The 22,964-nt window shown below is 58.7% G+C and overlaps 1 protein-coding gene across 4 annotated transcripts in view; it reads left to right on the forward strand.

Annotated features, from left to right (window-relative positions):
- The first annotated feature begins 1,550 nt into the window (after positions 1 to 1,550).
- Positions 1,551 to 22,964, forward strand: part of LOC129017995 (uncharacterized) — a 257,780-nt gene continuing 236,366 nt past the window's right edge. Inside the window, exon 1 of one of the 4 annotated variants that reach the window (XR_010124753.1) lies at positions 1,551 to 1,745. Coding sequence is in view for 1 of the 4 variants with exons in the window: in XM_063656950.1 (XP_063513020.1) it covers positions 4,879 to 4,953 (75 nt within the window). In the remaining 3 variants the exon portion in view is untranslated. Of the gene's footprint in view, positions 1,746 to 4,714; positions 4,954 to 22,964 lie in introns of those variants that run through there. The other 3 variants (XR_010124752.1, XR_010124755.1, XM_063656950.1) reach the window with 3 other exon arrangements.

Raw genomic sequence — 22,964 nt, forward strand, 5'->3', positions numbered from 1 at the left:
TCTCTGTCACTCACTCTCTGTTTCTCTCACTTTCTCTGTCTCTCTGTGTGAGTGAGCCCGTGTGCGTGTGTGTTTATGTGCCCAGTGCGCTACAAAGCGATCTCTTGCATGTCAGCGTGTCTTTAGTGGGCCCCAGTCTGCGTCTCTGCCTGGGTCATGTGGCCGGCTGTCAATCATTTCCGCGGCGGTTCCACTTTGGCTTTCTGAAGACCTCGACAATGTGAAAAGCGTCGGTTTCAGAGAAACTGAAATTTCATCCCGATCCTGAGCTGCCTCTTTTCTAGAATCAAGATGACCACACTCCAACAAAACAAACAAACAAACAAACAAACAAAACTACAAGGAGTTAACTGTTTTCCAGTAGGGGAGGACACCAATGTGAAAGGAGATGGTTCTGTCTCCTCATGGCTCTTCTCTGAGAAATGAAGCCATGCTACGAATCAATCTTCAACAGAAGCTGAAAACGGGACATAACAAGGACGCCTGTCAATGGAAAGCAAGCCTCTCAGGACAAGTCACCCGTTTGGGACTCCTCCCCTTATGCCCTTGGAGGTGGTTTCCAGTTGTTCCACGGTTTCCGAGGCTTTCATTGTTGCTGGTTTCCAGGACTGGGGCTGGGTGCAGAAGAGGTGGAGTAAGGGCTACCTGGACGGTGGAGGGTTGGAGGTGGGGTGAATTTTGGAGAAACCTCTCTGCTCCTCTAGCAGGCATTTCAAAATGGGGCTTCGGTCAGGCACCGGGCCCCTCCTGGTTCCCAGGTGTACTTTGATATTCCTTGGCATTGATGAAAACGTCACTTGTTCCGCCTTCCACAGGGCACAAGCCTGAACACCACCGTTTGTTTCGCCGTCGCCCCATATGCCTCCGGTGACACACAATCAAACCATCTGCCATGAGACACGCCACTACCACGCGTGGCCCCATGGTCTCCACGTTGGATTCACCCCTGTTCCTGTTTGCACGTGTCCTGGAAAGCGCTATCGGCTTTCCGGAGGCCCAGAGCTTTTAGACGCCGGGCAGTCCACTGCTCTTCCAAAGGAGGAGGGAGGAAGACGGCTAATGGATCAGTGAATTTTCAGCTGAAAACACGCCTTGAGACCCATGGGGTAGATGTGTGCTGAAGAGAGGTCTTGCCTGCCTCATCAGATGTGGTGAGCCCATCCTATCTCACTCGGAGGGGGCCAAAATCGGATCTGAACGGGAGTCCCCAGAAACCAGTAGGCGCCCTGAAACTCCCCATCCCTCCGTGGAAGTGGGCTCAAGGAGGTCCGGAGGACAGGACTCCTGGGGGCTTGGCCCTGGGACAGGACATCCGCGGACCCCTGTCCCATGCTGCCCCAAACCGGGCCCCGGATCCAGCAGCCACCACGGCTGAGGCAGGAGACTAGCTGACACCACACAACCTAGGCCTAATTTAAAGCGGACACAGCCTGACAGCCAGGAGCTGAGCCCGAGTCGGCCCAGCCAACGCGCATGCGCGAGGCGCGAGCTTCTCTTCCCTTCACAGTACTTCTCACGGTTGTCTTAGAAACCGGTCCCTTGAGGCTTGGCAAAGCAGGAGCCCTCCGTGGCGGTGCTTGGGTGGCGGGGCTCTGAGGCTCCGGCCTGACCGCTCCACGAGGTCGACGGGAACGTCTCCTGATGCCAGCAGTCGCAAAGGGCCGACCAGGATGAGGAAACCCCAGGCGGAGTCCGGGGGAAGCAGCACGGCATCCTAGCCTCAGGCCTCTCCGGACGGTGTTGGAGTGAGTCTCCCCAAAAGTAGTGTCGCCGTCATCTCGAGGACAGGTCGGCCTGCGTGCCCCTGGGGCTGATCTCTCACCCGAGGGTCGTTCTCGTCCAGAGCAGAACCCCGAAGCCTCAGGGGTGGCCTGGGGGTGTGTGTTTCAATGCCTCTTGTGTATGACTCTGTTTGTGTGTGTGTGTGTGTGTGTGTCTGTGTGTATGTCCCATTCTCTCTTCTCTGTCTCTCAGTCTCTGTGTCTTTCTTTCCCTCTCCCTGTTGGTTAGTGTGTTTGTGCCCCCGTGCGTGTGTGTCTTTGTCAGAAAGTGCCCTGTGCACCACAAAGCAATTTCTGGCATGTCGGCCTGTCTTTGCTGAGCCTCTTTCTGCGTCTCTGGCTGGGTCATGAGGCCGGTTGTCAATTGCTTTCGCCACCGCGAATCTGCTTTGGGTGTGTGAAGGCCTGGTCCATGTAAGGAGATGCATCGGTCCAGGAGCAATTGAAATCTCATCCCCATCATGAGCTGCCTCTTTTCTAACATCAAGATGACCTCACTGCAGCGAAGGACAAGAATTCCACAGGAGCTCTTTGTCCTGCAGGAGAGGAATGGACCCACGTCAGAGAAGATGGTTGTATCTTTTCATGGCTCTTCTCTGAGAAATGAAGCCACACCACGATACAGTCTGGAAGAGGAAGCAAGGAATGGGAGATGGCAACAATCCCTATCACTAGTACGCTGGCCTCTCAGGACAAGCCACCCTTTTGGAACCCCTCCCCTTATGCCCGTGGCGGTGGCATGGCGCTGTATCCTGCCGGGGCTCTGGCCTCTGCTCTATCCTCCCTCTTGCTCTGCCTCCACTGTTTCTCAGGGGCCTGCATGCCTCTCGCTCTGGCCAAATGTCTTCAACAAAGATGACTTCCCAGTCCGTCAGGGACGCACTTCCTGCAGATCAGTGTCATGTTTGTTTCTCTCTCCAAACAGGTTTCTGCTTCATTGGACGGGACTCATGACCCTGGATTTCTTGACTTCCATATGTGTCTCAGACAGGGAAGCTTCCTTGTTCTCCATGTTTCCCCTCATGGGTGGGTGGATTGCCTAGAATGAGCGCTAGGCGACCGTGACTGGCCTTGTCTTCTAAGAGAGCTGGTGTCGCATTTCCTCTGCACTTTCAGTCTTTCTTAAGGGACGTTCTCTCCTCTGCTCCTGGGTGGACTGACTCCCTTAATCTTGTGGCCGAATCGAATGTCAGGGAACCACAGGGACTGGGCTGGGGCTGGGGCAGGGGCTGGGTCTGTGTCTGGGGCTGGGGCTGGGGCTGGGTCTGGGGCTGGGGCTGGGGCTTGGTGCAGTGGAAGTGGCCTCAGGGATATCAGGGCGGAGGAGGGTTGGGGGTGGGGCGAATTTTGCAGAAACTTCTTTTTTTTTTAATAAACAGTATATTCCTTGTTCACAAAAATATATAAATTAAAACATGTAAATTAGATACATCAGAGAGTTTTTCATATTATAAAAATTCTCAGTACATTAACATATTTACCAAGTTTCAAAGATGTACATTTTAAACAAAAATATTTTATAAGATTCATTTGATTCACCCTATAAATTATGGAGAAACTTTTCCTTTTTTCAAGAAAACTTAGGAAAAAGATTATAACTTGTGACAGTTCATTTTATTTTTCAAAGTACACTGCACTGGTAACCCAGAGAAGTAGATTTTTTTTCTTTTTCCCTTTTTTTTTTTCTATGAGAAAAAGTCTTACTCTGTCACCCAGGCTGGAGTGCAATTGTGTGATCATGGTTCACTGCACTGCAGCCTCAAACTCCACGGCTCAATTGATCCTCCCACCTCAGCTTCCCAAGTAGATGGGGACTATAGCCGTTCGCCACTATGACCTGCAAATTTTTATATTTTCTAGAGATGGTATCCCACTATGTTGACCTGGCTGGTCTCAAACTCCTGGACGGAAACAATACTCCAACTCCGGATTACATGCATGAACCAACACACGCAGGTGAGAAGTAAGGATTTAAATATGCACACTCTCCCTGAATATAAACAATAACAAGGTATATTTATTAATAAACTTGGGTAGGTAAAATCTTCCTAAATGCACACATTTAAGAATCACTCTGAGGAAGGGCCTAGTGACTACACAAGTGTGCAGAAACTTATCTGCTTCTCTGAAAGGCATTTGAAAACCTGCTTGGGAGAGCCACAGAACCCCCCACTCCCGGGCTCCCAGGTTTTCTTTGATTTTCCTTGGCATTGACGGATATGCCACATGTTCCCCCCTTCCACTAGCACATGCCTAGACACCAACGTTTGTTTCGCCGTCTCCCGATATGCCTTCGGTGACACACGTTCACACCATCTGCTCTAGGATCCGCCAGTGACACATGGGGTCACATGGTCTCCACCTCGGATTCGCCCGTGTTCCTCCCTGCACGTGTCCTGTAAAGCGCGGTCGGCTTTCAGGAGCCACAGGGTTTTAGAAGCGGGGCAGGCCACTGCAATTTCAAAGGAGGAGGGAGGCATAGGGCTGATGGATCAGTGAAGTTTTCAGCTGACACTACGCCTTCAGACCTATTGGATCATTCTATTCTGCAGCGAGACCCTGCCTACCTCAACAGATGTGGTGAGCCCATCCTATCTCACTGGGAGGGGGCCAAAATCCGATCTGAACGGGAGTCCCCAGAACACAGCAGGCGTCCTGAAGCTCCCCTTCCCTCCGTGGAAGTCGGCTCAAGGAGATCCTGAGGGAGGGACTCCTGGGGGTTTGGCCCTGCGACAGGGCACCGGCGGCCCCTCTCCCACTGCGTCCCAAGCTGGACCCCGTATCCACACGCCGCCGCGGCTGCAGCAGGAGCCTCGCTGCAGCCGCGCAGCGGGGGCATTATTTAAAGGGGACGCAGCCTGACTGCCAGGAGCGGAGCGCGAGTCGGTCCAGCCAATGCGGATGCGCGAGGCGCGAGCGGCTTCTGCCGTCACAGTGCTTCCCACGGTTGTCTTAGAAACCGGTCCCTGAGGCTTGGCAGAGCAGGAGCCCTCCGTGGCAGTGCTTGGGTGGCGGGGCTCTGAGGCTCCGGTCTGACCTCTCCACGGGGTCGACGGGAACGTCTCCGGATGCCAGGAGTCGCAAAGGGCCGACCAGGATGAGGAAACCCCAGGCGGAGTCCGGGGGAAGCAGCACGGCATCCCAGCCTCAGGCCTGCCCGGACGCTGTTGGGGTGAGTCTCCCCAAAAGTCGTGCCGCCGTCATCTCGAGGACAGGTCGGCCTGCGTGCCCCTGGGCTGTTCTCTCACCCCAGGGTCGTTCTCGTCGAGAGCAGAACGCCGCAGCCTCAGGGGTTGCCTAGGGGGTGTGTTTCCATGCCTCCGCTGTATGACTCTGTTTCTGTGTGTGTGTGTGTGCGTGTATGTGTGCGCGCGTGTGTGTCTGTCTCCCATTCTCTCTTCTCTCTCTGTCTCTCTGTCTCTGTGTCTTTCTTTCCCTCTCTCTGTCGGTTAGTGTGTGCGTGCTCCTCTGCGTGTGTGTCTTTGGCTGAATGTGCCCTGTGCAGCACAAGGCGATTTCTGGCATGTCGGCCTGTCTTTGCTGAGCCTCTTTCTGCGACTCTGCCTGGGTCATGAGGCCGGCTGTCAATCGTTTTCGCCGCCGCGGATCCGCTTTGGGTGTGTGAAGGCCTGGCCCACGTGAGGAGATGTATCGGTCCCGGAGCAATTGAAATCTCATCCCCATCATGAGCTGCCTCTTTTCTAAGATCAAGATGACCACACGGCAACCAAGGAAAAGAGCCCCACAGGAGCTCTTTGTCCCGCAGTAGGGAAGCAGAACCACATCAGAGAAGATGGTTGTACCTTTTCACGGCTCTTCTCTGAGAAATGAAGCCACACCACCATACCGTGTAGAAGAAGCAGCCGGGAATGGGAGATGGCAACCATCCCTGTCACTGTCACTGGAACGCTGGCCTCTCTGGACAAGCCACCCTTTTGGAAGCCCTCCCCTTATGCCCGTGGTGGTGGCACGGCGCTGTATCCTGCCGGGGCTCTGGCCTCTGCTCTATCCTCCCTCTTGCTCTGCCTCACCTGTTTCTCAGGGGCCTGGATGCCTCTCGCTCTGGCCCAATGTCTTCAACAAAGATGACTTCCCAGTCCGTCAGGGACACACTTCCTGCAGATCCGTGTCATGATGGTATCTCTCTCCAAACGTCTTTCTGCTTCATTGGGCAGGTCTCATGACCCTGGATTTCTTGGCTTCCATACGTGTCTCAGACAGGGAAGCTTCCTTGTTCTCCATGTTTCCCCTCATGGGTGGGTGGATTGCCTAGAATGAGCGCTAGGCGACCGTGACTGGCCTTGTCTTCTAGGACAGGTGGTGTCGCATTTCCTCTGCACTTCCTGTCTCATTCTTGAGGGACATCCTCTCCTCTGCTCCTGGGTGGACTGACTCCCTTGATCTTGTGGCCCAAACGAATGTCAGGGAACCAGAGGGACTGGGCTGGGGCTGGGGCTGGGGCTGGGTCTGTGTCTGGGGCTGGGGCTGGGGCTGGGGCTGGGGCTGGGTGCAGGGGAAGTTGCGTCAGGGCTACCAGGGAGGAGGAGGGTTGGGGGCGGGGCGAATTCTGCAGAAGATTCTTTGCTCCTCTGATAGGCATTGGAAAACCTGGCTTGGGTCAGGCACAGGCCCCCCACCCACCGAGACCCAGGTGTTCTTTGATTTCCCTTGGCATTGACCGAAAGGTCACTTGTTCCCCCCTTCCACTGACACATGCCTGGACACCACCGTTTGTTTCGCCGTCTCCCGGTATGCCTCCGGTGACACACGTTCACACCATCTGCTGTGGGATACGCCAGTGCCACGCGTGGTCACATGGTCTCCACCTCGGATTCGCCCCTGTTCCTGCCTGCACGTGTCCTGTAAAGCGCGGTCGGCTTTCCGGAGCCCCAGGGCTTTTAGAAGCGGAGCAGGCCACTGCTCTTTCGAAGGAGGAGGGAGGCAGAGGGCTGATGGATCAGTGAAGTTTCAGCTGACGCTACGCCTTGAGACCTATGGGATCATTCTGCGCTGCAGCGAGGCCCTGCCTGCCTCACCAGATGTGGTGAGCCCATCCTATCTCACTGGGAGGGGGCCAAAATCGGATCTGAACGGGAGTCCCCAGAACACAGCAGGCGTCCTGAAGCTCCCCTTCCCTCCGTGGAAGTCGGCTCAAGGAGATCCTGAGGGCGGGACTCCTGGGGGTTTGGCCCTGAGACAGGGAACCGGCGACCCCATCTCCCACGGCGTCCCAAGCTGGACCCCGTATCCACACGCCGCCGTGGCTGCAGCAGGAGCCTCGCTGCAGCCGCGCAGCGGGGGCATTATTTAAAGGGGACGCAGCCTGACTGCCAGGAGCGGAGCGCGAGTCGGTCCAGCCAATGCGCATGCGCGAGGCGCGAGCGGCTTCTGCCGTCACAGTGCTTCCCACGGTTGTCTTAGAAACCCGTCCCTGAGGCTTGGCAGAGCAGGAGCCCTCCGTGGCAGTGCTTGGGTGGCGGGGCTCTGAGGCTCCGGTCTGACCTCTCCACGGGGTCGACGGGACCGTCTCCGGATGCCAGGAGTCGCAAAGGGCCGACCAGGATGAGGAAACCCCAGGCGGAGTCCGGGGGAAGCAGCACGGCATCCCAGCCTCAGGCCTGCCCGGACGCTGTTGGGGTGAGTCTCCCCAAAAGTCGTGCCGCCGTCATCTCGAGGACAGGTCGGCCTGCGTGCCCCTGGGCTCTTCTCTCACCCCAGGGTCGTTCTCGTCGAGAGCAGAACCCCGCAGCCTCAGGGGTTGCCTGGGGGGGTGTGTTTCCATGCCTCTGCTGTATGACTCTGTTTCTGTGTGTGTGTGTGTGCGTGTATGTGTGCGCGCGTGTGTGCGTGTCTCCCATCCTCTCTTCTCTCTCTGTCTCTCAGTCTCTGTGTCTTTCTTTCCCTCTCTCTGTCGGTTAGTGTGTGCGTGCCCCTCTGCGTGTGTGTCTTTGGCTGAATGTGCCCTGTGCAGCACAAGGCGATTTCTGGCATGTCGGCCTGTCTTTGCTGAGCCTCTTTCTGCGTCTCTGCCTGGGTCATGAGGCCGGCTGTCAATCGTTTTCGCCGCCGCGGATCCGCTTTGGGTGTGTGAAGGCCTGGCCCACGTGAGGAGATGCATCGGTCCCGGAGCAATTGAAATCTCATCCCCATCATGAGCTGCCTCTTTTCTAAGATCAACATGACCACACAGCAACCAAGGAAAAGAGCCCCACAGGAGCTCTTTGTCCCGCAGTAGGGAAGCAGGACCACATCAGAGAAGATGGTTGTACCTTTTCACGGCTCTTCTCTGAGAAATGAAGCCACACCACCATACCGTGTAGAAGAAGCAGCCGGGAATGGGAGATGGCAACCATCCCTGTCACTGTCACTGGAACGCTGGCCTCTCTGGACAAGCCACCCTTTTGGAAGCCCTCCCCTTATGCCCGTGGTGGTGGCACGGCGCTGTATCCTGCCGGGGCTCTGGCCTCTGCTCTATCCTCCCTCTTGCTCTGCCTCACCTGTTTCTCAGGGGCCTGGATGCCTCTCGCTCTGGCCCAATGTCTTCAACAAAGATGACTTCCCAGTCCGTCAGGGACACACTTCCTGCAGATCCGTGTCATGACGGTATCTCTCTCCAAACGTCTTTCTGCTTCATTGGGCAGGTCTCATGACCCTGGATTTCTTGGCTTCCATACGTGTCTCAGACAGGGAAGCTTCCTTGTTCTCCATGTTTCCCCTCATGGGTGGGTGGACTGCCTAGAATGAGCGCTAGGCGACCGTGACTGGCCTTGTCTTCTAGGACAGGTGGTGTCGCATTTCCTCTGCACTTCCTGTCTCATTCTGGAGGGACATCCTCTCCTCTGCTCCTGGGTGGACTGACTCCCTTGATCTTGTGGCCCAAACGAATGTCAGGGAACCAGAGGGACTGGGCTGGGGCTGGGGCTGGGGCTGGGTCTGTGTCTGGGGCTGGGGCTGGGGCTGGGGCTGGGGCTGGGTGCAGGGGAAGTTGCGTCAGGGCTACCAGGGAGGAGGAGGGTTGGGGGCGGGGCGAATTCTGCAGAAGATTCTTTGCTCCTCTGATAGGCATTGGAAAACCTGGCTTGGGTCAGGCACAGGCCCCCCACCCACCGAGTCCCAGGTGTCCTTTGATTTCCCTTGGCATTGACCGAAAGGTCACTTGTTCCCCCCTTCCACTGGCACATGCCTGGACACCACCGTTTGTTTCGCCGTCTCCCGGTATGCCTCCGGTGACACACGTTCACACCATCTGCTGTGGGATACGCCAGTGCCACGCGTGGTCACATGGTCTCCACCTCGGATTCGCCCCTGTTCCTGCCTGCACGTGTCCTGTAAAGCGCGGTCGGCTTTCCGGAGCCCCAGGGCTTTTAGAAGCGGAGCAGGCCACTGCTCTTTCGAAGGAGGAGGGAGGCAGAGGGCTGATGGATCAGTGAAGTTTCAGCTGACGCTACGCCTTGAGACCTATGGGATCATTCTGCGCTGCAGCGAGGCCCTGCCTGCCTCACCAGATGTGGTGAGCCCATCCTATCTCACTGGGAGGGGGCCAAAATCGGATCTGAACGGGAGTCCCCAGAACACAGCAGGCGTCCTGAAGCTCCCCTTCCCTCCGTGGAAGTCGGCTCAAGGAGATCCTGAGGGCGGGACTCCTGGGGGTTTGGCCCTGAGACAGGGCACCGGCGGCCCCATCTCCCACGGCGTCCCAAGCTGGACCCCGTATCCACACGCCGCCGCGGCTGCAGCAGGAGCCTCGCTGCAGCCGCGCAGCGGGGGCATTATTTAAAGGGGACGCAGCCTGACTGCCAGGAGCGGAGCGCGAGTCGGTCCAGCCAATGCGCATGCGCGAGGCGCGAGCGGCTTCTGCCGTCACAGTGCTTCCCACGGTTGTCTTAGAAACCCGTCCCTGAGGCTTGGCAGAGCAGGAGCCCTCCGTGGCAGTGCTTGGGTGGCGGGGCTCTGAGGCTCCGGTCTGACCTCTCCACGGGGTCGACGGGAACGTCTCCGGATGCCAGGAGTCGCAAAGGGCCGACCAGGATGAGGAAACCCCAGGCGGAGTCCGGGGGAAGCAGCACGGCATCCCAGCCTCAGGCCTGCCCGGACGCTGTTGGGGTGAGTCTCCCCAAAAGTCGTGCCGCCGTCATCTCGAGGACAGGTCGGCCTGCGTGCCCCTGGGCTCTTCTCTCACCCCAGGGTCGTTCTCGTCGAGAGCAGAACCCCGCAGCCTCAGGGGTTGCCTGGGGGGGGTGTGTTTCCATGCCTCTGCTGTATGACTCTGTTTCTGTGTGTGTGTGTGTGCGTGTATGTGTGCGCGCGTGTGTGCGTGTCTCCCATCCTCTCTTCTCTCTCTGTCTCTCAGTCTCTGTGTCTTTCTTTCCCTCTCTCTGTCGGTTAGTGTGTGCGTGCCCCTCTGCGTGTGTGTCTTTGGCTGAATGTGCCCTGTGCAGCACAAGGCGATTTCTGGCATGTCGGCCTGTCTTTGCTGAGCCTCTTTCTGCGTCTCTGCCTGGGTCATGAGGCCGGCTGTCAATCGTTTTCGCCGCCGCGGATCCGCTTTGGGTGTGTGAAGGCCTGGCCCACGTGAGGAGATGCATCGGTCCCGGAGCAATTGAAATCTCATCCCCATCATGAGCTGCCTCTTTTCTAAGATCAACATGACCACACAGCAACCAAGGAAAAGAGCCCCACAGGAGCTCTTTGTCCCGCAGTAGGGAAGCAGGACCACATCAGAGAAGATGGTTGTACCTTTTCACGGCTCTTCTCTGAGAAATGAAGCCACACCACCATACCGTGTAGAAGAAGCAGCCGGGAATGGGAGATGGCAACCATCCCTGTCACTGTCACTGGAACGCTGGCCTCTCTGGACAAGCCACCCTTTTGGAAGCCCTCCCCTTATGCCCGTGGTGGTGGCACGGCGCTGTATCCTGCCGGGGCTCTGGCCTCTGCTCTATCCTCCCTCTTGCTCTGCCTCACCTGTTTCTCAGGGGCCTGGATGCCTCTCGCTCTGGCCCAATGTCTTCAACAAAGATGACTTCCCAGTCCGTCAGGGAAACACTTCCTGCAGATCCGTGTCATGATGGTATCTCTCTCCAAACGTCTTTCTGCTTCATTGGGCAGGTCTCATGACCCTGGATTTCTTGGCTTCCATACGTGTCTCAGACAGGGAAGCTTCCTTGTTCTCCATGTTTCCCCTCATGGGTGGGTGGACTGCCTAGAATGAGCGCTAGGCGACCGTGACTGGCCTTGTCTTCTAGGACAGGTGGTGTCGCATTTCCTCTGCACTTCCTGTCTCATTCTGGAGGGACATCCTCTCCTCTGCTCCTGGGTGGACTGACTCCCTTGATCTTGTGGCCCAAACGAATGTCAGGGAACCAGAGGGACTGGGCTGGGGCTGGGGCTGGGGCTGGGTCTGTGTCTGGGGCTGGGGCTGGGGCTGGGGCTGGGGCTGGGTGCAGGGGAAGTTGCGTCAGGGCTACCAGGGAGGAGGAGGGTTGGGGGCGGGGCGAATTCTGCAGAAGATTCTTTGCTCCTCTGATAGGCATTGGAAAACCTGGCTTGGGTCAGGCACAGGCCCCCCACCCACCGAGTCCCAGGTGTCCTTTGATTTCCCTTGGCATTGACCGAAAGGTCACTTGTTCCCCCCTTCCCCTGGCACATGCCTGGACACCACCGTTTGTTTCGCCGTCTCCCGGTATGCCTCCGGTGACACACGTTCACACCATCTGCTGTGGGATACGCCAGTGCCACGCGTGGTCACATGGTCTCCACCTCGGATTCGCCCCTGTTCCTGCCTGCACGTGTCCTGTAAAGCGCGGTCGGCTTTCCGGAGCCCCAGGGCTTTTAGAAGCGGAGCAGGCCACTGCTCTTTCGAAGGAGGAGGGAGGCAGAGGGCTGATGGATCAGTGAAGTTTCAGCTGACGCTACGCCTTGAGACCTATGGGATCATTCTGCGCTGCAGCGAGGCCCTGCCTGCCTCACCAGATGTGGTGAGCCCATCCTATCTCACTGGGAGGGGGCCAAAATCGGATCTGAACGGGAGTCCCCAGAACACAGCAGGCGTCCTGAAGCTCCCCTTCCCTCCGTGGAAGTCGGCTCAAGGAGATCCTGAGGGCGGGACTCCTGGGGGTTTGGCCCTGAGACAGGGCACCGGCGGCCCCATCTCCCACGGCGTCCCAAGCTGGACCCCGTATCCACACGCCGTCGCGGCTGCAGCAGGAGCCTCGCTGCAGCCGCGCAGCGGGGGCATTATTTAAAGGGGACGCAGCCTGACTGCCAGGAGCGGAGCGCGAGTCGGTCCAGCCAATGCGCATGCGCGAGGCGCGAGCGGCTTCTGCCGTCACAGTGCTTCCCACGGTTGTCTTAGAAACCCGTCCCTGAGGCTTGGCAGAGCAGGAGCCCTCCGTGGCAGTGCTTGGGTGGCGGGGCTCTGAGGCTCCGGTCTGACCTCTCCACGGGGTGGACGGGAACGTCTCCGGATGCCAGGAGTCGCAAAGGGCCGACCAGGATGAGGAAACCCTAGGCGGAGTCCGGGGGAAGCAGCACGGCATCCCAGCCTCAGGCCTGCCCGGACGCTGTTGGGGTGAGTCTCCCCAAAAGTCGTGCCGCCGTCATCTCGAGGACAGGTCGGCCTGCGTGCCCCTGGGCTCTTCTCTCACCCCAGGGTCGTTCTCGTCGAGAGCAGAACCCCGCAGCCTCAGGGGTTGCCTGGGGGGGTGTGTTTCCATGCCTCTGCTGTATGACTCTGTTTCTGTGTGTGTGTGTGTGCGTGTATGTGTGCGCGCGTGTGTGCGTGTCTCCCATCCTCTCTTCTCTCTCTGTCTCTCAGTCTCTGTGTCTTTCTTTCCCTCTCTCTGTCGGTTAGTGTGTGCGTGCCCCTCTGCGTGTGTGTCTTTGGCTGAATGTGCCCTGTGCAGCACAAGGCGATTTCTGGCATGTCGGCCTGTCTTTGCTGAGCCTCTTTCTGCGTCTCTGCCTGGGTCATGAGGCCGGCTGTCAATCGTTTTCGCCGCCGCGGATCCGCTTTGGGTGTGTGAAGGCCTGGCCCACGTGAGGAGATGCATCGGTCCCGGAGCAATTGAAATCTCATCCCCATCATGAGCTGCCTCTTTTCTAAGATCAACATGACCACACAGCAACCAAGGAAAAGAGCCCCACAGGAGCTCTTTGTCCCGCAGTAGGGAAGCAGGACCACATCAGAGAAGATGGTTGTACCTTTTCACGGCTCTTCTCTGAGAAATGAAGCCACACCACCATACCGTGTAGAAGAAGCAGCCGGGAATGGGAGATGGCAACCATCCCTGTCACTGTCACTGGAACGCTGGCCTCTCTGGACAAGCCACCCTTTTGGAAGCCCTCCCCTTATGCCCGTGGTGGTGGCACGGCGCTGTATCCTGCCGGGGCTCTGGCCTCTGCTCTATCCTCCCTCTTGCTCTGCCTCACCTGTTTCTCAGGGGCCTGGATGCCTCTCGCTCTGGCCCAATGTCTTCAACAAAGATGACTTCCCAGTCCGTCAGGGACACACTTCCTGCAGATCCGTGTCATGACGGTATCTCTCTCCAAACGTCTTTCTGCTTCATTGGGCAGGTCTCATGACCCTGGATTTCTTGGCTTCCATACGTGTCTCAGACAGGGAAGCTTCCTTGTTCTCCATGTTTCCCCTCATGGGTGGGTGGACTGCCTAGAATGAGCGCTAGGCGACCGTGACTGGCCTTGTCTTCTAGGACAGGTGGTGTCGCATTTCCTCTGCACTTCCTGTCTCATTCTGGAGGGACATCCTCTCCTCTGCTCCTGGGTGGACTGACTCCCTTGATCTTGTGGCCCAAACGAATGTCAGGGAACCAGAGGGACTGGGCTGGGGCTGGGGCTGGGGCTGGGTCTGTGTCTGGGGCTGGGGCTGGGGCTGGGGCTGGGGCTGGGTGCAGGGGAAGTTGCGTCAGGGCTACCAGGGAGGAGGAGGGTTGGGGGCGGGGCGAATTCTGCAGAAGATTCTTTGCTCCTCTGATAGGCATTGGAAAACCTGGCTTGGGTCAGGCACAGGCCCCCCACCCACCGAGTCCCAGGTGTCCTTTGATTTCCCTTGGCATTGACCGAAAGGTCACTTGTTCCCCCCTTCCACTGGCACATGCCTGGACACCACCGTTTGTTTCGCCGTCTCCCGGTATGCCTCCGGTGACACACGTTCACACCATCTGCTGTGGGATACGCCAGTGCCACGCGTGGTCACATGGTCTCCACCTCGGATTCGCCCCTGTTCCTGCCTGCACGTGTCCTGTAAAGCGCGGTCGGCTTTCCGGAGCCCCAGGGCTTTTAGAAGCGGAGCAGGCCACTGCTCTTTCGAAGGAGGAGGGAGGCAGAGGGCTGATGGATCAGTGAAGTTTCAGCTGACGCTACGCCTTGAGACCTATGGGATCATTCTGCGCTGCAGCGAGGCCCTGCCTGCCTCACCAGATGTGGTGAGCCCATCCTATCTCACTGGGAGGGGGCCAAAATCGGATCTGAACGGGAGTCCCCAGAACACAGCAGGCGTCCTGAAGCTCCCCTTCCCTCCGTGGAAGTCGGCTCAAGGAGATCCTGAGGGCGGGACTCCTGGGGGTTTGGCCCTGAGACAGGGCACCGGCGGCCCCATCTCCCACGGCGTCCCAAGCTGGACCCCGTATCCACACGCCGCCGCGGCTGCAGCAGGAGCCTCGCTGCAGCCGCGCAGCGGGGGCATTATTTAAAGGGGACGCAGCCTGACTGCCAGGAGCGGAGCGCGAGTCGGTCCAGCCAATGCGCATGCGCGAGGCGCGAGCGGCTTCTGCCGTCACAGTGCTTCCCACGGTTGTCTTAGAAACCCGTCCCTGAGGCTTGGCAGAGCAGGAGCCCTCCGTGGCAGTGCTTGGGTGGCGGGGCTCTGAGGCTCCGGTCTGACCTCTCCACGGGGTCGACGGGAACGTCTCCGGATGCCAGGAGTCGCAAAGGGCCGACCAGGATGAGGAAACCCCAGGCGGAGTCCGGGGGAAGCAGCACGGCATCCCAGCCTCAGGCCTGCCCGGACGCTGTTGGGGTGAGTCTCCCCAAAAGTCGTGCCGCCGTCATCTCGAGGACAGGTCGGCCTGCGTGCCCCTGGGCTCTTCTCTCACCCCAGGGTCGTTCTCGTCGAGAGCAGAACCCCGCAGCCTCAGGGGTTGCCTGGGGGGGGTGTGTTTCCATGCCTCTGCTGTATGACTCTGTTTCTGTGTGTGTGTGTGTGCGTGTATGTGTGCGCGCGTGTGTGCGTGTCTCCCATCCTCTCTTCTCTCTCTGTCTCTCAGTCTCTGTGTCTTTCTTTCCCTCTCTCTGTCGGTTAGTGTGTGCGTGCCCCTCTGCGTGTGTGTCTTTGGCTGAATGTGCCCTGTGCAGCACAAGGCGATTTCTGGCATGTCGGCCTGTCTTTGCTGAGCCTCTTTCTGCGTCTCTGCCTGGGTCATGAGGCCGGCTGTCAATCGTTTTCGCCGCCGCGGATCCGCTTTGGGTGTGTGAAGGCCTGGCCCACGTGAGGAGATGCATCGGTCCCGGAGCAATTGAAATCTCATCCCCATCATGAGCTGCCTCTTTTCTAAGATCAACATGACCACACAGCAACCAAGGAAAAGAGCCCCACAGGAGCTCTTTGTCCCGCAGTAGGGAAGCAGGACCACATCAGAGAAGATGGTTGTACCTTTTCACGGCTCTTCTCTGAGAAATGAAGCCACACCACCATACCGTGTAGAAGAAGCAGCCGGGAATGGGAGATGGCAACCATCCCTGTCACTGTCACTGGAACGCTGGCCTCTCTGGACAAGCCACCCTTTTGGAAGCCCTCCCCTTATGCCCGTGGTGGTGGCACGGCGCTGTATCCTGCCGGGGCTCTGGCCTCTGCTCTATCCTCCCTCTTGCTCTGCCTCACCTGTTTCTCAGGGGCCTGGATGCCTCTCGCTCTGGCCCAATGTCTTCAACAAAGATGACTTCCCAGTCCGTCAGGGACACACTTCCTGCAGATCCGTGTCATGATGGTATCTCTCTCCAAACGTCTTTCTGCTTCATTGGGCAGGTCTCATGACCCTGGATTTCTTGGCTTCCATACGTGTCTCAGACAGGGAAGCTTCCTTGTTCTCCATGTTTCCCCTCATGGGTGGGTGGACTGCCTAGAATGAGCGCTAGGCGACCGTGACTGGCCTTGTCTTCTAGGACAGGTGGTGTCGCATTTCCTCTGCACTTCCTGTCTCATTCTGGAGGGACATCCTCTCCTCTGCTCCTGGGTGGACTGACTCCCTTGATCTTGTGGCCCAAACGAATGTCAGGGAACCAGAGGGACTGGGCTGGGGCTGGGGCTGGGGCTGGGTCTGTGTCTGGGGCTGGGGCTGGGGCTGGGGCTGGGGCTGGGTGCAGGGGAAGTTGCGTCAGGGCTACCAGGGAGGAGGAGGGTTGGGGGCGGGGCGAATTCTGCAGAAGATTCTTTGCTCCTCTGATAGGCATTGGAAAACCTGGCTTGGGTCAGGCACAGGCCCCCCACCCACCGAGTCCCAGGTGTCCTTTGATTTCCCTTGGCATTGACCGAAAGGTCACTTGTTCCCCCCTTCCACTGGCACATGCCTGGACACCACCGTTTGTTTCGCCGTCTCCCGGTATGCCTCTGGTGACACACGTTCACACCATCTGCTGTGGGATACGCCAGTGCCACGCGTGGTCACATGGTCTCCACCTCGGATTCGCCCCTGTTCCTGCCTGCACGTGTCCTGTAAAGCGAGGTCGGCTTTCCGGAGCCCCAGGGCTTTTAGAAGCGGAGCAGGCCACTGCTCTTTCGAAGGAGGAGGGAGGCAGAGGGCTGATGGATCAGTGAAGTTTCAGCTGACGCTACGCCTTGAGACCTATGGGATCATTCTGCGCTGCAGCGAGGCCCTGCCTGCCTCACCAGATGTGGTGAGCCCATCCTATCTCACTGGGAGGGGGCCAAAATCGGATCTGAACGGGAGTCCCCAGAACACAGCAGGCGTCCTGAAGCTCCCCTTCCCTCCGTGGAAGTCGGCTCAAGGAGATCCTGAGGGCGGGACTCCTGGGGGTTTGGCCCTGAGACAGGGCACCGGCGGCCCCATCTCCCACGGCGTCCCAAGCTGGACCCCGTATCCACACGCCGCCGCGGCTGCAGCAGGAGCCTCGCTGCAGCCGCGCAGCGGGGGCATTATTTAAAGGGGACGCAGCCTGACTGCCAGGAGCGGAGCGCGAGTCGGTCCAGCCAATGCGCATGCGCGAGGCGCGAGCGGCTTCTGCCGTCACAGTGCTTCCCACGGTTGTCTTAGAAACCCGTCCCTGAGGCTTGGCAGAGCAGGAGCCCTCCGTGGCAGTGCTTGGGTGGCGGGGCTCTGAGGCTCCGGTCTGACCTCTCCACGGGGTCGACGGGAACGTCTCCGGATGCCAGGAGTCGCAAAGGGCCGACCAGGATGAGGAAACCCCAGGCGGAGTCCGGGGGAAGCAGCACGGCATCCCAGCCTCAGGCCTGCCCGGACGCTGTTGGGGTGAGTCTCCCCAAAAGTCGTGCCGCCGTCATCTCGAGGACAGGTCGGCCTGCGTGCCCCTGGGCTCTTCTCTCACCCCAGGGTCGTTCTCGTCGAGAGCAGAACCCCGCAGCCTCAGGGGTTGCCTGGGGGGGGTGTGTTTCCATGCCTCTGCTGTATGACTCTGTTTCTGTGTGTGTGTGTGTGCGTGTATGTGTGCGCGCGTGTGTGCGTGTCTCCCATCCTCTCTTCTCTCTCTGTCTCTCAGTCTCTGTGTCTTTCTTTCCCTCTCTCTGTCGGTTAGTGTGTGCGTGCCCCTCTGCGTGTGTGTCTTTGGCTGAATGTGCCCTGTGCAGCACAAGGCGATTTCTGGCATGTCGGCCTGTCTTTGCTGAGCCTCTTTCTGCGTCTCTGCCTGGGTCATGAGGCCGGCTGTCAATCGTTTTCGCCGCCGCGGATCCGCTTTGGGTGTGTGAAGGCCTGGCCCACGTGAGGAGATGCATCGGTCCCGGAGCAATTGAAATCTCATCCCCATCATGAGCTGCCTCTTTTCTAAGATCAACATGACCACACAGCAACCAAGGAAAAGAGCCCCACAGGAGCTCTTTGTCCCGCAGTAGGGAAGCAGGACCACATCAGAGAAGATGGTTGTACCTTTTCACGGCTCTTCTCTGAGAAATGAAGCCACACCACCATACCGTGTAGAAGAAGCAGCCGGGAATGGGAGATGGCAACCATCCCTGTCACTGTCACTGGAACGCTGGCCTCTCTGGACAAGCCACCCTTTTGGAAGCCCTCCCCTTATGCCCGTGGTGGTGGCACGGCGCTGTATCCTGCCGGGGCTCTGGCCTCTGCTCTATCCTCCCTCTTGCTCTGCCTCACCTGTTTCTCAGGGGCCTGGATGCCTCTCGCTCTGGCCCAATGTCTTCAACAAAGATGACTTCCCAGTCCGTCAGGGACACACTTCCTGCAGATCCGTGTCATGATGGTATCTCTCTCCAAACGTCTTTCTGCTTCATTGGGCAGGTCTCATGACCCTGGATTTCTTGGCTTCCATACGTGTCTCAGACAGGGAAGCTTCCTTGTTCTCCATGTTTCCCCTCATGGGTGGGTGGACTGCCTAGAATGAGCGCTAGGCGACCGTGACTGGCCTTGTCTTCTAGGACAGGTGGTGTCGCATTTCCTCTGCACTTCCTGTCTCATTCTGGAGGGACATCCTCTCCTCTGCTCCTGGGTGGACTGACTCCCTTGATCTTGTGGCCCAAACGAATGTCAGGGAACCAGAGGGACTGGGCTGGGGCTGGGGCTGGGGCTGGGTCTGTGTCTGGGGCTGGGGCTGGGGCTGGGGCTGGGGCTGGGTGCAGGGGAAGTTGCGTCAGGGCTACCAGGGAGGAGGAGGGTTGGGGGCGGGGCGAATTCTGCAGAAGATTCTTTGCTCCTCTGATAGGCATTGGAAAACCTGGCTTGGGTCAGGCACAGGCCCCCCACCCACCGAGTCCCAGGTGTCCTTTGATTTCCCTTGGCATTGACCGAAAGGTCACTTGTTCCCCCCTTCCACTGGCACATGCCTGGACACCACCGTTTGTTTCGCCGTCTCCCGGTATGCCTCTGGTGACACACGTTCACACCATCTGCTGTGGGATACGCCAGTGCCACGCGTGGTCACATGGTCTCCACCTCGGATTCGCCCCTGTTCCTGCCTGCACGTGTCCTGCAAAGCGAGGTCGGCTTTCCGGAGCCCCAGGGCTTTTAGAAGCGGAGCAGGCCACTGCTCTTTCGAAGGAGGAGGGAGGCAGAGGGCTGATGGATCAGTGAAGTTTCAGCTGACGCTACGCCTTGAGACCTATGGGATCATTCTGCGCTGCAGCGAGGCCCTGCCTGCCTCACCAGATGTGGTGAGCCCATCCTATCTCACTGGGAGGGGGCCAAAATCGGATCTGAACGGGAGTCCCCAGAACACAGCAGGCGTCCTGAAGCTCCCCTTCCCTCCGTGGAAGTCGGCTCAAGGAGATCCTGAGGGCGGGACTCCTGGGGGTTTGGCCCTGAGACAGGGCACCGGCGGCCCCATCTCCCACGGCGTCCCAAGCTGGACCCCGTATCCACACGCCGCCGCGGCTGCAGCAGGAGCCTCGCTGCAGCCGCGCAGCGGGGGCATTATTTAAAGGGGACGCAGCCTGACTGCCAGGAGCGGAGCGCGAGTCGGTCCAGCCAATGCGCATGCGCGAGGCGCGAGCGGCTTCTGCCGTCACAGTGCTTCCCACGGTTGTCTTAGAAACCCGTCCCTGAGGCTTGGCAGAGCAGGAGCCCTCCGTGGCAGTGCTTGGGTGGCGGGGCTCTGAGGCTCCGGTCTGACCTCTCCACGGGGTCGACGGGAACGTCTCCGGATGCCAGGAGTCGCAAAGGGCCGACCAGGATGAGGAAACCCCAGGCGGAGTCCGGGGGAAGCAGCACGGCATCCCAGCCTCAGGCCTGCCCGGACGCTGTTGGGGTGAGTCTCCCCAAAAGTCGTGCCGCCGTCATCTCGAGGACAGGTCGGCCTGCGTGCCCCTGGGCTCTTCTCTCACCCCAGGGTCGTTCTCGTCGAGAGCAGAACCCCGCAGCCTCAGGGGTTGCCTGGGGGGGTGTGTTTCCATGCCTCTGCTGTATGACTCTGTTTCTGTGTGTGTGTGTGTGCGTGTATGTGTGCGCGCGTGTGTGTGTGTCTCCCATCCTCTCTTCTCTCTCTGTCTCTCAGTCTCTGTGTCTTTCTTTCCTTCTCTCTGTCGGTTAGTGTGTGCGTGCCCCTCTGCGTGTGTGTCTTTGGCTGAATGTGCCCTGTGCAGCACAAGGCGATTTCTGGCATGTCGGCCTGTCTTTGCTGAGCCTCTTTCTGCGTCTCTGCCTGGGTCATGAGGCCGGCTGTCAATCGTTTTCGCCGCCGCGGATCCGCTTTGGGTGTGTGAAGGCCTGGCCCACGTGAGGAGATGCATCGGTCCCGGAGCAATTGAAATCTCATCCCCATCATGAGCTGCCTCTTTTCTAAGATCAACATGACCACACAGCAACCAAGGAAAAGAGCCCCACAGGAGCTCTTTGTCCCGCAGTAGGGAAGCAGGACCACATCAGAGAAGATGGTTGTACCTTTTCACGGCTCTTCTCTGAGAAATGAAGCCACACCACCATACCGTGTAGAAGAAGCAGCCGGGAATGGGAGATGGCAACCATCCCTGTCACTGTCACTGGAACGCTGGCCTCTCTGGACAAGCCACCCTTTTGGAAGCCCTCCCCTTATGCCCGTGGTGGTGGCACGGCGCTGTATCCTGCCGGGGCTCTGGCCTCTGCTCTATCCTCCCTCTTGCTCTGCCTCACCTGTTTCTCAGGGGCCTGGATGCCTCTCGCTCTGGCCCAATGTCTTCAACAAAGATGACTTCCCAGTCCGTCAGGGACACACTTTCTGCAGATCCGTGTCATGATGGTATCTCTCTCCAAACGTCTTTCTGCTTCATTGGGCAGGTCTCATGACCCTGGATTTCTTGGCTTCCATACGTGTCTCAGACAGGGAAGCTTCCTTGTTCTCCATGTTTCCCCTCATGGGTGGGTGGACTGCCTAGAATGAGCGCTAGGCGACCGTGACTGGCCTTGTCTTCTAGGACAGGTGGTGTCGCATTTCCTCTGCACTTCCTGTCTCATTCTGGAGGGACATCCTCTCCTCTGCTCCTGGGTGGACTGACTCCCTTGATCTTGTGGCCCAAACGAATGTCAGGGAACCAGAGGGACTGGGCTGGGGCTGGGGCTGGGGCTGGGTCTGTGTCTGGGGCTGGGGCTGGGGCTGGGGCTGGGGCTGGGGCTGGGTGCAGGGGAAGTTGCGTCAGGGCTACCAGGGAGGAGGAGGGTTGGGGGCGGGGCGAATTCTGCAGAAGATTCTTTGCTCCTCTGATAGGCATTGGAAAACCTGGCTTGGGTCAGGCACAGGCCCCCCACCCACCGAGTCCCAGGTGTCCTTTGATTTCCCTTGGCATTGACCGAAAGGTCACTTGTTTCCCCCTTCCACTGGCACATGCCTGGACACCACCGTTTGTTTCGCCGTCTCCTGGTATGCCTCCGGTGACACACGTTCACACCATCTGCTGTGGGATACGCCAGTGCCACGCGTGGTCACATGGTCTCCACCTCGGATTCGCCCCTGTTCCTGCCTGCACGTGTCCTGTAAAGCGCGGTCGGCTTTCCGGAGCCCCAGGGCTTTTAGAAGCGGAGCAGGCCACTGCTCTTTCGAAGGAGGAGGGAGGCAGAGGGCTGATGGATCAGTGAAGTTTCAGCTGACGCTACGCCTTGAGACCTATGGGATCATTCTGCGCTGCAGCGAGGCCCTGCCTGCCTCACCAGATGTGGTGAGCCCATCCTATCTCACTGGGAGGGGGCCAAAATCGGATCTGAACGGGAGTCCCCAGAACACAGCAGGCGTCCTGAAGCTCCCCTTCCCTCCGTGGAAGTCGGCTCAAGGAGATCCTGAGGGCGGGACTCCTGGGGGTTTGGCCCTGAGACAGGGCACCGGCGGCCCCATCTCCCACGGCGTCCCAAGCTGGACCCCGTATCCACACGCCGCCGCGGCTGCAGCAGGAGCCTCGCTGCAGCCGCGCAGCGGGGGCATTATTTAAAGGGGACGCAGCCTGACTGCCAGGAGCGGAGCGCGAGTCGGTCCAGCCAATGCGCATGCGCGAGGCGCGAGCGGCTTCTGCCGTCACAGTGCTTCCCACGGTTGTCTTAGAAACCCGTCCCTGAGGCTTGGCAGAGCAGGAGCCCTCCGTGGCAGTGCTTGGGTGGCGGGGCTCTGAGGCTCCGGTCTGACCTCTCCACGGGGTCGACGGGAACGTCTCCGGATGCCAGGAGTCGCAAAGGGCCGACCAGGATGAGGAAACCCCAGGCGGAGTCCGGGGGAAGCAGCACGGCATCCCAGCCTCAGGCCTGCCCGGACGCTGTTGGGGTGAGTCTCCCCAAAAGTCGTGCCGCCGTCATCTCGAGGACAGGTCGGCCTGCGTGCCCCTGGGCTCTTCTCTCACCCCAGGGTCGTTCTCGTCGAGAGCAGAACCCCGCAGCCTCAGGGGTTGCCTGGGGGGGGTGTGTTTCCATGCCTCTGCTGTATGACTCTGTTTCTGTGTGTGTGTGTGTGCGTGTATGTGTGCGCGCGTGTGTGCGTGTCTCCCATCCTCTCTTCTCTCTCTGTCTCTCAGTCTCTGTGTCTTTCTTTCCCTCTCTCTGTCGGTTAGTGTGTGCGTGCCCCTCTGCGTGTGTGTCTTTGGCTGAATGTGCCCTGTGCAGCACAAGGCGATTTCTGGCATGTCGGCCTGTCTTTGCTGAGCCTCTTTCTGCGTCTCTGCCTGGGTCATGAGGCCGGCTGTCAATCGTTTTCGCCGCCGCGGATCCGCTTTGGGTGTGTGAAGGCCTGGCCCACGTGAGGAGATGCATCGGTCCCGGAGCAATTGAAATCTCATCCCCATCATGAGCTGCCTCTTTTCTAAGATCAACATGACCACACAGCAACCAAGGAAAAGAGCCCCACAGGAGCTCTTTGTCCCGCAGTAGGGAAGCAGGACCACATCAGAGAAGATGGTTTTACCTTTTCACGGCTCTTCTCTGAGAAATGAAGCCACACCACCATACCGTGTAGAAGAAGCAGCCGGGAATGGGAGATGGCAACAATCCCTGTCACTGTCACTGGAACGCT

The sequence above is a fragment of the Pongo pygmaeus genome, chromosome 19 (assembly GCF_028885625.2).
Source record: "Pongo pygmaeus isolate AG05252 chromosome 19, NHGRI_mPonPyg2-v2.0_pri, whole genome shotgun sequence".
Lineage (NCBI taxonomy): Eukaryota > Metazoa > Chordata > Mammalia > Primates > Hominidae > Pongo > Pongo pygmaeus.